Source organism: Vanellus vanellus (assembly GCF_965231255.1).
Source record: "Vanellus vanellus genome assembly, chromosome: 18".
NCBI classification, from domain to species: Eukaryota; Metazoa; Chordata; class Aves; order Charadriiformes; family Charadriidae; genus Vanellus; species Vanellus vanellus.
Genome location: NC_138923.1, coordinates 8,065,665 through 8,082,591, shown reverse-complemented (window position 1 = coordinate 8,082,591; position 16,927 = coordinate 8,065,665). Strand labels below are relative to the sequence as shown.

The window sequence follows — 16,927 nt, the reverse complement described above, 5'->3', positions numbered from 1 at the left end:
CCCTCCTCATCTCCTCAATATTGGTAACAATCTTCAGGTTTGCTAGAAAACAAACCAAGGAAGGAAATTTTAAAAGCCATATTATTAATTTCAAGCTCCAGTTGGGTAACATAAGGAGGAGGAGGAAAAAAAAATCTCTCCATCCTTGCCAAGTTTCAAAGGACAAACCCGAGTAGGAGAGAAATGTGATTTCCCAGCCTCATCAAGGGGATGATAAACAATGCAGAATAAAACAGAAAAAAAAAAAAAAGATTATATTTTTTTAATGACAAGCTCTAAAAGAAGGTGATAGACATTGTCCTTTTCAGCTGGAAACTGGAAACCAATTGATATTAATCTGGTGTTAAAGAGAATATGAAAAAAGCCCTGTGCAAATTGGCAAGGGTTTAATTAGAGTCACAATAAAAAACAGCCCTGAAGGCATTTTGCTTTTTAGTCATTCACATACACCTCCACTCAATCGCGTTTACAGAGCCAGGAAAATTATTAATGCTCATTATCCCGAGAACCTTTCCCTTGTAGCTCTGGGACATTAATGGACAGTTTTACGGTTCAGGAGGGGGGAGAGACACGTTTCACGCCCAGACCCAGTTCATACAAATGGGAAGCACTGGGCAGCTCTTATTTTGGGGGCTTGGATTGGCCCCTGCTGGTCTTGGTGCGTTTCTAGGGAAGTAGAATAAATTGAACCAAGAAGTCACGCTTTACAGCGAAGACCAGCAGGGCAAACAGCACTGGAGCAGTAGGCAAGGACCCTGGAAAACTCCTCCTCAAAACACAAACAGGGGCTCCCGTTTCTGCAGGACCTACACAAATCCAGGCTTTTGCTGCTGTCTTTCTGTTGGAGCTCTTAACCATCAAGCAGGGCTCAAGTTGGTTTTGTTTTTCCCAGAGGTGAACAGGCACTGCTGAAACTGCTGGGTTACCAACTGGGGGGGGGGTAAATAGAGGCAGAAAAAAAAGAAGCTTTTTTTTTTTTGCTTATTTTGAACGTGGGAAAAATGTAACAAATGGCAAGAAGGAATTTGACAGGCTTCAAGGAAGGTTTTGAAATAACAGAACTGCAGAAGGCAAATGAGAATAGCACTTAATTCATCCTCCTTAGGGTAACTCTGCGATTTCCCTTCCTTCTACCCATTTTGGCAGCCTCGACTGCCTTCAGACCACAGACCGTGCCCATAAACTCATTCTTCTCCCCCCTCTCACCACACGACAGGCGACCGGGCACAAAAGCATCCTACAAACATGACCACAGCTCCACCTTGACCACGGAAAACACCACGAGCAGCCAAAGGAAGCAGATGTCTAGCAGATCCGTGCAACCCAGAGACAACTCAAATCTAATCTACTCCTCTAGCCTACGTGCTACGTTGCTTTCTGCCTTGCTGCTACCCACTAGTGTGCGGAGGCATGAAGGAGAAGGGAAAAACACATCGATCTGGCTTTAAATACCTGTTTTTTTCTCTGTCTCTCTCACAGGCACAGAGGCAGCGAGCTCAGAGGCCGGTCTGATGACGGCTGCTTATGGTGGGAGGCAGAAATTCAGAGGGCAGAAGACAGTGTGTAAATTAGAGGGTGAAACAGCACAGGGATGGGGCAGGGCTCTAAGGGACTTTTTCTTTTTTAAATGTCTGTCTGGCTGCGCTGGCTTTAAAGCAAGGAGGGGTTCGTTTAATGCTTCTCAAGTTCAGAAGGGAGGTAATGACAGGGTATCTCACTTCGGGACTCTGACCCAGCTTGGGCTTATTGCGTCTCCTGCAAACGGGCATCTTGCCAAGAGCTCGAAGGGTCATCTCTTTAACAAGGTGTTTCCCTTGAGGACCAGGTGAGTTAGATTCACAGCCCCTTGGGGCTGTCATGGTATTTAAAGAAGTACTTTATATTTTGCAGGACCGGAGTGGGAGAAACATCTCTGGTCAAAAGCCGATCAGAATTAGGCTGTGCCTTGATTCCTCCTTGCTGGTCAAAGGCACACAAGGGACCTTTGGCATCAACCCCAGCGTGCTGCCCAGGTAAGAGAGCACATCCCTGGGCTGCTGGGTGGCTTTGACTATCTTTTTATTTGGAGCAGCTCCTCCAGGGACTGTCTCCATCCCCAGGCGCAGAGTTCCGGGATGAGACTGCAGAAACGTGGACAGGGGGTCTAGGTGGAGGCGAGGAGCTCAGAGCTCAGCCCTGCCCCTATCAAGCCAGAGGAGTGATGGCTGGACTGTGATAAATTTATTTATTTAGTTAGTCCCTTGCCATCAGTTAATGAAAGCACTATAAAAGCATTTTCTCTGCCCAGGAAGCAGGTTTTGGAGAAGGAATAAATCCTGAGCTGCATGATATCTCCCAGGTCCCTCAGCGCAGTTTGGCAGGAGAGACTATCCCCCCCACCCCCGAGCCCACACAGACCCCCTCCTGCCTGTCCCGGGTGTACGACCCAAGCGAGGCAGAGCACTGCAAATCATACACAAGATAGACACTAAGCACACCACCCACACGGACACAGCACTTGCGAAAAAATAGACCTAAAATATTGCTATGCGTGAGCATGGATAAAAATCAAACGACCCCAAGCACGTGGTGCAGATGTAGACGTGATCCCCTGTCACCGCTGGGGCCACGGCCATGGCGCGGGCTCTGGGCAGGGCTGGTGGCTCAGCCTCCTCCTGCACACGTACAACACGGACCTGGGTGAGGAGCACTTCTTGAGAGATCAGAGACTCGCGCTCTTTTGCCCAGGGTCACTCCAACTCCACGGAAGTTGGAGCTGAACCCTCGGCTTCCTGATTAGCTACTCGAGCGGGGTACTTCCATGAATATATCTATATTTGCATAAACATGCAATCAAGTTTCCTCATCCCTTTGACTGGCTTCTGGCAGCTCCCCCAGACAGACTGTTACTAACATACTGTGGGTGTAAAACGTCCTCCTGGGAAATATCAGGCCCAGAAAGCATGGCAAGGGGAGGAATGCGTGTCTAATTCCCCCATGAGAAGCTTAAAAAAAATGTCCTGCTGTTAAGTTTTATCTTCTCATTTCCAAAAGACAAGTGAAAACGCTGTCTCCTTGTTCATGGGGAGGGGAGGAGGAACCCCCGGAAAAAGGACAAAAGTTTTCCTCCACGGGGTGATTTTAGAAATTAGGAAAGGGTGTTTCTGGCGCGTGTGTGAGCTCCAGCCCCGCACGCTCCCTGGCTGCTTGTACAGCGGCCGCCTGGGGAACGTCAGAGTGCAGCGCTGCCTATGAAGATGCGGCCACTCTGCATTACACCCTTGGGTCCGGCCACAGGGACTTGCTGCAGGACTGGGAGAGCCACCGAGGGCAGAGCCAGCTTCTCCCTTGACCCGATGGCCCGTCCCTGGGCTGCTCCAAGTCTGCCGGCGAGTCGTAGGAGGTGGCAGCAGCCCTCCCCGGCGGCTTCCCTGGTGGGGAAGCTTCCTCGTGTGCGCACCCAGTGAGTTCACCGGGGGCAACTCTCCTCCTGCCTGCTCTGGTATCAGAGGTCGGGGATAGAGCAGGATGAGGTACAAGTCATTGCTCCTTCCAGCCAGGCAAGACTGGGCATGTGGTTTAATTTTACGGTGGGACAGTAAAGCCTTCATTGCTTTCCTGCTGCACATGTGATGGAGCTGTAAGAGAGCATCTCTTGCAGCCGCGACAGCCCTGTGCAGGACAATGGTGCCAAGTGGCTCTGGGAAGGATGGATTTTGAAAAACTTTTTTTAAAAAAAACCAACAACAAAATGGAGAGAAAAAAGGGAAAAGTGTTGCTTCCCCCGCATCCAATGCTGGCTTCACTTCTTGCTGCCCTGATGATAACAGAGTGACAGCAGAGTGAGATCAGCCGGTGAGGGAGGATGTCAACCCATGACGTGGCTGTCTCTGGGCTTTGAAGTGGACCTGTTGTGGTTGGCTCCCTGCTTATGGGGACCGTGGTGCTTGCTCCCAGCCTGGGTTACACATGTCAAAGTGTCCTTGGACTGAATAGGGACAAAAGCAAACCGAGGCTGCCCAGAAGTTGGGGGATGTGAACTGAGTCAGGGTGATTTTTATCCATGTCCCTTTATCATCCTACAGAGCAGATAACCAGGGCCACCGACACGGCAGCCCCACGCGTTCCCCACCGCCGCCGGCGGAACCGGGATGGGAAGCAGCAGAAAAAAGGAGCCCGGTGGCAGAGTCCCGGCCCTCCAAGCGAGGCACCCACCTGGCTGGGTGGTGGTGGCAGGTAGGGGGGTGGCGGTGGTGGTTGAGGTTGTGGTGGTGGTTGAGGTTGTGGTGGTGGGCGTTGTTGTGGTGGTGGGTTTTGCGGTGGTGGGTTTTGCGGTGGTAACCCGCTGCGGTCGCTCATACGCTAGCAAGTAAAGAGAAGAGGTGGGAGGCACTTACTGGGGGAAAATGGAGGGTTGCCTTGCCAGCCCGCACGCCCCTGAGGCTGCAGCTGCAGGGACTGAACTGGTGACCGATTTCTCAGCACGGTTACAACTGGGGCACCGAGAGGATTAAGGCGATAGCGGCTCGATGACGCTGGGTGCAGCGAGCGTGTGTGCGTGCAGGGGCCGGAGGCTGTGGCCGTATCAGCTTACTCTGTTGGTGCAGATATTGGCTTAAATACTTACAGCTCTATCATAAACTAATTGCCAATTAAGCTACAAAAGGGAAATGAAAGCACGCCTGGGCAGAGATGGGGTGAAGAGAGGGCGGGAGGTGCAGAGGAGCCCCCAGCCCGCCCTGCCGGGAGGGGGGATACCGCTGCCCGACGTCTGCCTGCCCGCGGGCAGAGCCCTGCCTGCCCCGGCTCCATCAGTGGCACCGGTCCCTTCTGCCACCCCACAGGCAGCGAACTACCCGCCACCATCAAAACCAACCCGTGCCATTGGCATGTATGAATTTCCGCTGGCACCCTTCGCTCAGCGAGGCCAATTAATTGATGGCTTAAGGTCAGCGAGCCCCCGCGGAGCCGCGCAGGAGCGATCCCCGGTGTGGTGCGCACCCACCGCGCTCGCCACAACAGCCCGAACTAAAATAACGCTCGGAACACAAATGCCTACTTAACTTACACCTGCTGCCCTCCTGTCCTTGTTTGTCCAACTGCCTCATGCAGATTATCATGCTTAATTTCATAATAGCCCTGAGCTAGTTTAAATACTTAATTTAGGTCACTTCTAGTCTTCTGTGCAGGCTAAATAATCTCTCCTTAGCTGGCCTTGGACACAAATCCCTCCTGTCCACCTCCCGCGCGTCGCTCCCAGCACCCCCCCAGCTTCTCCCGAGCAGAAAATTTTGATGGGAAACGTTTTCCAGTGAAACAAAGCACTGAGGATGCCGAGCTCTGTTAAGGGGGGGAAAAAAGAGTTATCAAAATGGTTTTGACCAGAAAAGCAAAGAATATTTTGGACTGTTAAAACAGTTAATGGTTTCAATCCTAAATTACTTAAGGGAGACTTTTAATTTTTATTTGAAATTTCTAAGCATTTAAATTTAACTGCTTAAAATCTAAATATGGTTCATTTACCCAGAAAAACCATCCTTCACTTTTCAATTAGGTGCATTTTCTTAATTGCATTTGCATTTCTCGGAAACTATTTCTCCTCCAATTCTTTCTACTTGCCTGCAAACCAAAGAATTCATTATTCATTCAGCTCTCCGATTCGTTTCTTCTGGAGGGTAATTCTGAGCCCCAAAATTCAAACCCAGGCTTCTGCTTACCCAAAACTCAAGGCTCTTTGATATCAAACCACCTCCAGCTTTGTTAAATAAGGAGTCCTATCATAGCACCAATCTTTCAATAGAAATCCCCGCTGAGCTCCACCGTCTTTGCTGCTGACACTTCATAGGCATATATTCATATACGTACACACAGAGATGTACACACACTCTCTATATGGTTTTTTATCGATAGCCCAAGGTAACCCAGACTGGATGCTATGCCAAATGATTCAAACTCAGCTCTTTCTCAGAGCAGAAGTCTGCAATAGTGGGGGGGGGGGGGAAAGTTCACAGCGAGCACTGGTGGTTTTGAAGAGTCTTTTTTTATTTCCTTTCCGGCTGCCATTCTAACGAACCTCATGGGGGGAAACCATGCCAGAGGAAGAGGCAAAATGAGGCTACTGAAGTCAAAGGAAGAAAATATAAGACTCTTTGACAGGACGGAAAATGAGGCACAATTAGGGAAGACTTATTGCCTGGAAAATGATAATGGACAGAAAATAACCATTTTTTTTTTTTTCCTAGTGACATCCGCAAGGACCATGCACTGGGGTGTTAAATGCCAGCATTTCAGTTATGTTTTTACTTACTGCCAAAGGCTGAGCCTGCAGCTGCACCTGGAAAAGACAAGAAGAAGCCCGGTCACTGGAAGCAGGACGCCGTCGGCCCTGATACCAGCAGAAGATCAAACAGATACACGATGTGGGACCGAACAGCAATTAATCAGCAGGGGTCTTGCTCATAGGCATATCAGTTTGCTGCAACATCTTAAAAGCTGCTTTTGTCAAACCACAGAGGCAGCCAGACCGTGCTGTCTGGGGTCTTGGCATCTCAAGCTTTTCACCTGAGGAAGAAAAACCAGCTTGGTCTTTTCTGATGTTTTTTTCTGTTAACCATTTCCTTGACCTACCATTAAAGCCCAGCAAAGGACAAGCGCATCTTCTGAGGTTCACTCTGCTAAGTACAAACTGTAGGGTCTGAACCAGTTTGTTGACCTAGGGCGGTTCTCCATAAGCAAGAAGGGTTGAACACCCTTCCCACTGCAGCGCTTGCTCAACAGGACACTGCAAAGCCACTGGCTTCAAACCCGCCAGCCGAAAGCCATCCAAGGACCAGCTTCTGGCGTTCGATATCCAGGAGACTAACGGCCGTGGTCCTCCCTGCTGTAACAAGCGGGTGAATCATGGAAAGTCTCAGCTTTGCATGAACGGAAAGCACAAGACCAGTGATGGAAGAGGTAGGACCACCAAGAGGAAAGGGCATCAGAGAACTGCCTCTGTTGCAGAGGAAGAGGATGTTGATCCTCTCCTCCTCCGGGGAGCAGGAAGCAATAGAGAGGTTGGGGGGGGGGAGGGGGGGAGAGAAGACTGAGTGACAGATAGGAAGGGAGATGAATGGGAGAAGAAAGAGCAGAGGAGAAAGAGAAATAGGAAGAGACACAAGGAACGGAGGGGAGGGAAAGAGAGAGAACAGCATGTCTGTGCCTGTCAACACCAGAAACTCTCCCAGGCTCCTTTGAAGCAATGCAGCCGCTTGGTGGGAGCTGACAAGCTCGTTCCCTTTCAAAGAACCTGCTCATCTACCAGCCCTGGCACACACAAAACATTCCCGTCACGGCCTTCGGAGCCTGAATTTCAGCTTTGATCATCTTAAAGCACATAAATCTTTCAAAAAATTTGGGGGGAGGGAGGGAAAAGATTCTCTTTGGTAATGCTCAAAGCTGCTGCTTGAAAGGCTGGAGTGGCTACTGTGGCTCCGTGACATTTAAACAAGTCTGCTAACGTGGACTGGACAGAAACCCAGGAGAAACTGGCCCATCTGTGATGTTTCCTGCCCCAATTCCCTTGCTCGCACGATGGTGGGTATGCATCCTTCATCTCGCCTGCGCGCCTTTGCTTCTGTCAGTGCCTTGCTCCAGCAGGCAATTGGATGAGACTGGAGCTGCGCAGAGGGACCGCAGCTCACGGCACTTGCCTGAAATGCCGACACACAAGAACAGGATCCAGAAAGCAATCCAGAAAGCAATCCAGAAAGCAACCTGCACTCCTGCAGCTGAGCAGTGCCAGCGCTGAGCCCATGGACTGCTTGACAGCCAGTGCTCTACTGTGGCTAATTAATGTCTTCTGTGAGGGACAGTAATTTGCATTGCTACAAAGCCGTGGACCTGTATCTTGGCCCAAGGTCATCCTTCCTGTTCCCGACCATCATTTGGACTCATCACTCATCTACCGGTAGCCAACAAATCACCTCTGCATCCACTCAGATCATCTCTATTTCTCTGTGTACCAAGACATGGGTAAATACCCGCTTCCCTTCCCGAAGCTGAGCATCCCGCACTGATTCAAGATGGAGAAGGACAAGATGAGAATCCGCTCCCACCTGTGGGTGTGGTGTCACCCAAGGTGGGAGCGTGGCCAGGGCTGGCTCGCTGCAGATTACTTACATGCATTGGGGGACCCGTTGGGGAGAGGCAGGTAGGATCCAGCTCGCCAAGACCTAGAGCGAAAGTTCTTCTTGCACTTGCCGCAGTCCTGCCCCGTGGTGTTGTGCTCGCACTCGCACTGAAGGCTGCCCTCTTTGAAGGTGCACAGGTTGGCGTGGAGGTTGCATTTACACCTGGAAGAGGAATACAGGAGAAGAGCTGTCAGGTATCGGTGCAACTCCTCCTTGCCCCTGGCGTCGTGCTGTCTGTGTGCATGGCAATGTAGAGGTGAAGCTGGGCTGGTCACCCCTTTCCTGTTCCTTCTGCAGGAGTTTTTCACTGAACTCAGCTGTTTCCCCCGGGTATCTGGTGCTGGGGTTACGATGTCCGTGTCCTCGCCCAAGGTGGACCTGCAGTCTCTATTCCAAGATGAGAGATACTTTACTCCCACCATCCGACAGCGGTAGCACAACCATTTGATGGTAAGTCAGCACCTCCAGCTGAGACGCCAGGAAGGAGTCATGCACATTTCAGGCTTTTACAGAAATTTGGGTGATTAACTCAGATGTAGGCATTTACTTGGAGGCAGAGAGGACAGCCTTAGCTGGAGGAGCATGGCTAACACCGGCGGGACTCAGCCCCTTGACCCCTGCGCAGCATGCTAAAGTTAAGAGCGTTTTCTCCCGTGGTGTGAAGCTGCACAACACAAATGCTTTTCCCTCTGTGCAGCGCAGCCCCAGCCTGCTGCGACCAAAATAACACAGAGAACAAGTCCCCATCAGAATCTGCCTTGTAGTCCCCGCCTCGTCAGAGAAGGCAACAACGAAAAACACTATTCAGCAATTTGCAAACATTAACAAACTTTTAATGAGCTGTAGTGCAGTATGCAGGGAATAATTATCTCTGTGCACAATAATTCCTGTTGCTCAGACTCTGGAGGTGACTTGCGCAGAGCACGGAGGCTGAGCCCATAACTCACACGTGGCTCTAGTGACTCCCGGCCCCGAGCTGAGGCCATCAGACACAGACTTTGGGGACCAAAACCTCTCATTTCATTCCAGACAGCGGATCCCTGGTATAGCCCGCTGTCTTTTCACTGCTTCGTGTAATAATTTACACTCTCAGGAGCAGAACCATTAGAAAACAGGAATGCTGTGCCTTGTGTGACTGGGTAGAGAAGATGCACAAGAGACGCAGAGCTGAGGGGAATGATCCGCTTGCAGAGAAGGTAGAGGAAACATGGCCTGCTTCTTCTTGTGCTCTGTCTGCGCTGGGATAAACAACCTGGATTAGGCTGGGAGCCGTGAGCCGGTCCCTCCCGGCGCCGCGCATGCCCAGCAGCTCCTGGTGCCTCTCCCCTTCTCCCTGGGAGCCCCCCGAGATGCTCCCCAGCCTCCTGCCTGACCCGCTGAGGCCGCCTTTGCTGTGCTCCTCCTCACGCATGGCTGGATAAGATGACCTCATGTATGATATTTTTTTTTTCCCTCCTCCCCTCCCTGTCCTTAATTCTAGCAAACCCTGCTCAGAGGCTAAGCATAAGCTGGATGAACGGTCTCTCTCCTCGTCTTACAACCCTGCCCCGTCTCTGACCAAGCAGAGGAGGGAATATTGCAGTTTCTAAAAGGCAGAAAGGAAGAAAATGTGGTCCATGGAGCAGAGGCAGACACGCTCAGCATGCTCCACTTGAATCTGTGTGTTAGCGAGAGCTGGAGACGCCACGTCACGGCTGAAAGCACTAACAGCCTCCGAGCCCCAGTGCTCTGGGAGCAAGCTGTGAATCCGAGCGTCCGGGGGAAGGAAGCAGCTTTGGCCGGTACCTACACAGGAAGGATGCTGTATTTCAGCCGCTCCGTGCCCCTTCTGCCTCCGGTGAGGAAGGATTTCGGCTGAGCCATCCCAGCCCTTTGGCAGAGGCGATGGCCAGCCCTGGGGTGCTGCGGAGCCTGACTCTGAATTATTCAGCGGCCGCCCAGCACAGCCTCCTCCTCTTGCTTCAAAACGAGCAGGCGGGAGCAAAGCAGGCAAGACAGTGGGTTAAAGCAGGTCAAAGCCTCACCGCTGCTGCTCTGGGCCCAGCCTGAAGCAGAGCAACAGCTTCTGGGAGGCGCAGCTCTCCTCCCTCCCATCGCTGGCGGGAGCGAGGGGATGGGAGCCAGCTCCAGGGCGCAGCCTTAAAATCCAGCCGAGGAGGTGTTTAAGAGCCCCAGGGGAGGGGGTACAAGGAAGGCAGGGCATGGCACGCCCCTTGGTTCCTCTGAAGTCTGGGATGACGTGGAGGGTCCTGTCCTTGACCCCACCAGTCCCACGGTGGGGACGCCAGCTCTGCCAGCGGGATGGGGATGAGGTGGGCGCTCATGGCCGTCCCCCAGGCACTGCATGCAGGGGTGATGGAGCACCGCTCTTCCCAGAGAAGACCCTCGCTCCCTAATCTGTGTAAACAAGGAAAATTAAATCGAGAGAAAGCAGAGACAGCCGGTCACCCCACCCTGCCTGCCTGCACCTGGGTCACTTATATTTCTCATTGTTCGGCCCTTCGCCACTGTGCAAAAGTTTTGTTATCCAAAGGATCAATTTTACTGGGGAATTGCTTTCTCAATTCGACCTTTGAGGCTCATCAATCTAAGCAGAGAACTATAACCCCAGCAAGCTGACCCCGCAACACAGCACTTTTCAGCCCAATCAATCAGGCTGCATTATTTAATAGCGAACAGCCGAGCGCCTTCAGCCAGCCCCGACTGCCAACCCCTTTTTGCGCGAAGGTTTCTGCATCCGGGCCTCCCTGCTGCTCGCGCTCGGCGACTCGGCTTTAACCCCTTCTCCGGGCTTCTCTGCCTCCTCCTCCGGGCCCACAGCCCAAGGACGTGCACTCGCCGACCGGTCTGTGCACAACATCTTTCCCCAGCTGAGATCCAGCTGGTGGAGACTGGAGTAAATGACATTAGCCCGGTCCCCTGGGTGGGAGCTGCTAGTCCTGCTCGCCTCCGCTCATCTTCCTCGGGCGGCCAGCCATCGCAGGAACGAGAGGATGAAGGGAAAGGTTAGGAGCTACTTAGCAATGAGGCTTAAATCGCAGCAGTGGGGCAGACACCTGCGCTATGTCCTGCAGAAGGCAACGATGGCCCCGCTCCAGTCCCGGGGCTGGTCCAGCAAAGTGCTGGTTGCAATATGGTCTTTTTGGCTCCGGAGGAGATCTGAAGAGCTGGGAGCGTTTCTCCGCTCTAGCTCATGGGTCAAGGCTAGCGGTGACGGCGCTGTTTCTCGGTGACCATCCAGAGCCCAGGGAGGGTGCAGCCGTGGTGGGGCACAGCCCGGAGGAGAGCAGCCCCGGCACAGACCCAGCAGGAGCTGCAGCACCCCCAGGCACCCGCCATGGCCCGGGGACACGCTGGTCCTGCATTGGGCTGTTCGCAGCTGCACACAACTGCCTTTTTTGCATTAAACAGAAACTGGCTCAATGCCGTTCCCGGCAAAAGTGGCCGGAGCAATGTGTGGCCCAAGATGTTACCGTTTGCACAACGGGGTATTTATGAGTTTATTTTAGTGCAGGTCGTTCGGCTGCTGCCTTCCCTCAGAGTGGTGCAGTGTGGTCTGACGCTGCCAATGCCTCCACCAGGGAACATCATGGAGCTTGGAGCACCGAGGAAAGTTTACAGGAAAGTGCCTTTTTTTTTTTTTTTTCTTTTTTTTTTTTTACAGCCATAAAGAACAGTTTGCCATCCCTGCATTTCTCCAAGTCAGCATCCTGGAGGTCACAGCAGCGAGCGGTTGGAGAGGCGTCTGGTGCCAAGCCCATGTGCGAGGGAAGGAGATGCCCGTGCGCAGGTTTCGGAAAGGGGTGCGGGGGGGGTGAGTGCCGCAAACCTGCAGGAGCTGTGCTGGGAGTGGGAAAGCAGCCACTGTCCCTGAGCTTTCATTAACAATGACTTTCAAAGTAATTTTAAGAAGCCACCCCAGCCCTTTGCTTTCCTTCCAAGGATCTTTATGTGTTTTACAACCTCTTTTCTGTCCATAACCCCACTTTGCGGAGCAGGGAAGTAAGGCAGAGAAAGGCAGAGAGCATCTCTTCATCCCTCTCCCTTCCCATGGAGCTGAGCCAGCCTTGGGGTGCCGGCACCCCCCGCTCAGGGGGGTCCACCCAGCGAGCTGCTCCATCCCTGTGCACTTCTCGCCCGGCTCCCACCATGACCCAATCCTGCCTTGCCCCAAGCTCCTTAAAAAAGAGCCTGGGTGAGGACATGGAGCAACAGAAGTCCACTACAGTGGGCCACCGCCATCCCTTCAAGTCTCCTTCCAGTCCAACCTGCGCTCACATCTCCACCCCATGCTCACCATGAGGATGCTACTGCACAGCCGCGTGGCCCCAGGGATGGTGTGGAGAGCTGGTCCCCTCCTGCTGGCTCGCAGGCCACCGGGCTCCTGTTTTTCCCGCACCATCGGCTTGGCAGTGGTGCCCCCCTGCTCCCCTTCTGCTCGCCCGAGCTGGGCTGGGGAGCGGCAGCGCACAGCGGAGAGCTGCTAATGACTGCCATCCGAAGGAAGGCTTATGATAGCTTTCTCCTGAATTGTTTGCTCTCACTGTAATTGATGAGCCTTTAATGAGTCTCATGGGATGATGTGTTTGAAGGGAGCTCTTTCCTCTCCGTCCCTGAGGAAAACGATGTTTCAACTGATCTCAGCTCTCGGGGAAACATGAATAACTCTTCTCCATCTCTCTATTGTCATCCCCAGCCGTTGCTCGCAGCACGTTCCGGCAGCTGCCTGGCCATGACTTACCCACTTTTTACCTGCTCCTTTGCAACTGTTTTGGCAGCTCAGCAAAAGCAGGGAGCAAATCTTTTGGGCAAAGCATAACGGGCGCTGAGCTTGGATTGTTTCTGGCCCATCTGTGCATGCAGAAGCAGGTAAAAATAGCTTCTAATGGCTGGGCCACGGAAGAAGCACCATCCCTTTGTGGAGAGCAGTTATATTAGGATTTGCCTTGCTGGGAGATGGCGCTGGCAGAGGTTTGCTATTGCCGGCAGCCGGAGCAGGGCTGAAAGGGCTGCAGAAGGCAGCGGTGGCTCATTCATCCCAGGAGCAGGGCTGGGAGCGTAACTGAGCCTGCGGTCCAGGGGCTGAAGGGGGAGGAAAAGCCATTTTAATGCGCTGTTTCTTTCCGCTCGAAGCAGGGAGAGAGGCTTCTGGGTTTCACTGCTTTTTGCAGAGCCAAAACACTGAAAAAAACCACCCTGGGTTAGGTCAGAGGGACATGTTGTGAGTGGTTTTTTTTCCTTGCGGGTTTTTGCTTTTGGTTGTGCGGTAGGGACGGATGAGTCCTCCCGGTGGGGAGGAACCCTCCTCGCTGCCCTTCGAAATGATTTGAGGTTTGGGTTGCAAAGATGAGACAATTTAAAAGATGCCGAAGTGGAGAGCGCGCTAGCTGGCTGTTCCCATTCGAGAGGCTATTTATTTTAAATAAGTTGACACTCACCAGCTGTCAAGATCCTGCTGACTGGTGGAACATTATTTACATTCAAAGCTGTCTTAAAAAGCAAACACGAAACCAAACTTCCCCATTAGGGGGTCGGGCAACAGAAGGGAGGAAGGGTGAAGAGGACATCACAGGGATAGGTGAACATAAATATTTGCAGAGTAATGTGTATAAATGCTCTTGGTCTTTCTTCTGGAATGCAATAATGCCTGCAATTGAGTTCATTGGCCAAATTGAATTTGGGCTCCTGTAGAAGTCTCTTTATATTAAGTGCTTTAACATACATCACCTTCTCAGTCTATCGATGAAATTCTATTATCCGCTCAGGGCCGGACGCAACTCGGCAACAAAATCGGAGGGGAAATAAAAACCTTCACAAACCGAAGCCCAGGAGCAGGTAATAGGACCTTGGGCATCCGTCTCCGGCTATTGACAAAGTGTCACGAGCGTCTGGGGGAAGGAGGAGCTCTCCGGGCTTCTCGCTAGCTCCATCCCTCCCGCTCAGCAAGTTTCTCCTCCATCTTGCTGCAGTGGGAGTGAAAACCTTTACGAGACTCAAGGAAAGCCAAGCAAACAGTTGCTGTGCATTAACTTAATTTAACCATATGACCAAGAGCAAGATTTTGCTTGAACTCAAGCTAATTCCAGCCTGGAGGAACGCCAGGGAAACTCAGCCATCCAGCTCTCGGGGGCTGCCCAGCACGGAGGCGAGGACGGGCCGAGCAACACGGCGCACCGTTGGTGCAGACTTGGCCGTCCTTGATGCGAGGATGCTGTTACCTCCTGGGACCCGAAGCCGGGCTGCCAGGAGCTGCGGGGGAAGGAGCGGGGCCAGGCGCAGGCAGTGCTCACCCTGGTTTTCGTAGTCTTCCCAAAGCTGCTGAGCATGGGTGGAGGCCAGCTGCAGAGGCGTTAGGATAGTTCTTGGGGGATGTTTGGGTGAGCCCATGGCTATTTTGGGGGTGATACTCTGGCATTGGGACCGGGCAAGCTCAGCTGGGGAAGCCCATGCTCTCACAGATCATCTACCCCAGGTCCCTGCCTGTCCCCCTTTGTCGAAGCAGCAGTGGTGCAGCTGACAGTTTCCGCTCTGCTCCTCAGGGAAAGACCTCAACGGTGGCACTAGTCATTACACAAAATCTAAGACCCTCAACAAGAGTCTGTTCCATGGGCCAAACCTGCTTCTTTCCTCCTTTTTAGAGACAGCTTTGTTGGAAAGGTCAAGATCAGCTGGACGTTCTCCAACAACTTCTTCAACAGAGCCAGAAGGAGGAATGTCCAAGCAGGGCAAAGCTGCCTGGGGGCAGCCGGGACGTGCTTTGCACTGGCACCCTCGGTTCGAGCTGAGCTACACTGCAGGGGAAGTGGACTGAGATGCCATCATTGCTCTGGCCTGGAGGACAGAAGCAGGAGGCAGCACCAGGCTGAGCAGGAATTGCTTCATCTTTAACAGCAACACAACATTGAGCATCACCCCATCTCAAGAGTCACCAAGAATGCAGAAAAACGTATCTCTTGCATGTGGGTACCGCTGACAATTAACCACTTGATTTATTGGAGGACGTGCTTTGGGGGATGGCCTTGATCCTCTAGGTCTGGAGTCCCTGATGATGGCTGTTGGCGCCGGGATAACGGGCTGGGCAAATTCGTTCTGCTCCGCTAGCACAAACTCTCTACTCCAAGTCATGCGGAGAGCAAAGCCTCCTGGAGAGCATCCGTGCATGGCACCGAGAACTGCACAAGGGAAAGGCGGGGATCAAAGCAGGAGCCTTTCCCTTCAGTTCTTTTGTGTAAGCAAAAGAGAAGCTAAGGCAACCCTCAGAGAAGCAATTGGTGAAGAGAGGAAAGGAAATGCCATTACAAAACTGGAAACCTCATCTTCTTGTTGGTGCCTCTTTGGCCTGAGCAAAGCCCGAGATGAGGCACTGCTCACATGGAGCTGCTCAGTGATGAGTAGCACTCCCTCCTCCTGCCTTCCTCCAGGGACTGCTCATTACCGGCAGGACAGACAGACAGACAGACGGAGCATGCACTGGGGCAGGGGAGGACGAAGGAGAGAAATCTTAATAATCAGCCTAAAATTGATTCACTTCTGCTCAATCTGATTTCTCCTAACTGGATCCACATGTCCTGGCCATGGCACATTAACTTCAATTATGGCTTATTAATGTCTCCGTGATGGAGCGTGCCCCGCTGAGCACCGCGGTGACTGACGTTATGAAGGGGAAAAAATTACTCCAAAGAGACACAGTGTGTAATGGAAAGAGAACCGTCGGCTTTCGTCGCGCCCACTGTCAGTCCCGGCAGCCAGGAAAGCTCATTCACCCCTTCCCGAGAAGATGACCGAGCTCATTGCTGCACCGAGGAGAAAACTAAGTGGTGAATAGAGATCTGCGGGGAAAAGTCTTTCCGCTTCCCTTCCCCACCTGGCTGGCAGGAGCACAAACACACAGGCCAAGGGCTTGCGCGTGTCTATTCCTGTCTTGACTCCTCTGCATCTCCAGTTACTCTGTTACTCTGCAGATCAATAGGAACAGGATGGAAGAAGAAAAAAAAAGAAAAAGAAAAAAAAAAAGAAAAGAAAAAGATACCAAGAAGAAAGAGAGTAAAAATAAACCGTCCGCCATGAACGGAGAAATGGACCTGACTGAGGTTGTGAGAGGAGAGGCAGATGGAGCGGGCAGAGGAGGCCCTGAAGCACCAGCCCGTTCCACCAACAGCCAGGAAGGGAGCAATGAACCTCAGGATTCACCAGACCCTCTGGAGATCCCGGTAAACTCTTGAACGCCCCCTGTCCATCTGGCCTACAGGAGGAGAGAAGGCAGCAAACTCCTTCCCCTTGTCCCCACGCCCTTTGCTCCATCTCTTTCTGCTTTTGCCAAAAGCTCCGGGAGGCTGTAGTGAGGGGTCCTCCTTGGGGGGAAGCAGAAGGGTGAAAGACGTGGTGTGCCTGGATGGGCGCCCAGGAGCACAGGGCCCAGGGGCATCGGGGAAACCTCTCTGAACCCCCCAGCTAAGGCTGTGGCATGAGAAACCACCCAGGCGCATGATCTGCTCTGAGGGCAAAGCGTTTTGCTTTTCCCTTGACCATGAACATCAACTGGAAATGAGCTGCCCTGTGTCTCGCTGCCCTGCGGGCACTGCCAGCTGCCTGCCAAAATCCTGGTGCCATACAGGGGCACAGGAGATGCCACGCACTCTGATGGCACGCACCTCTTCTCTGATGCCACGCACCGCTCTTCCAACCTCCTGGGGCTGCTCCCGTCCCTAAGCCACCGGCTCCTCTCTTCTCCTGGTGGGATTTTTCTGGCTGCTTTTTGCCTTTGGGCCTTCATTTCT

At 52.6% G+C, this 16,927-nt stretch overlaps 1 protein-coding gene across 1 annotated transcript in view; it reads right to left on the bottom strand.

Moving 5' to 3' along the window:
* Window positions 1–16,927, bottom strand: part of NTNG2 (netrin G2) — a gene marked incomplete at both ends in the record, with an annotated part of 47,250 nt that overhangs the window by 6,865 nt on the left and 23,458 nt on the right. Inside the window, 4 exons of the mRNA XM_082492442.1 lie at window positions 1,453–1,521; window positions 4,195–4,341; window positions 6,287–6,313; window positions 8,140–8,312. Coding sequence (XP_082348568.1) covers window positions 1,453–1,521; window positions 4,195–4,341; window positions 6,287–6,313; window positions 8,140–8,312 — 416 coding nt within the window. The remainder of the gene's footprint in view (window positions 1–1,452; window positions 1,522–4,194; window positions 4,342–6,286; window positions 6,314–8,139; window positions 8,313–16,927) is intronic.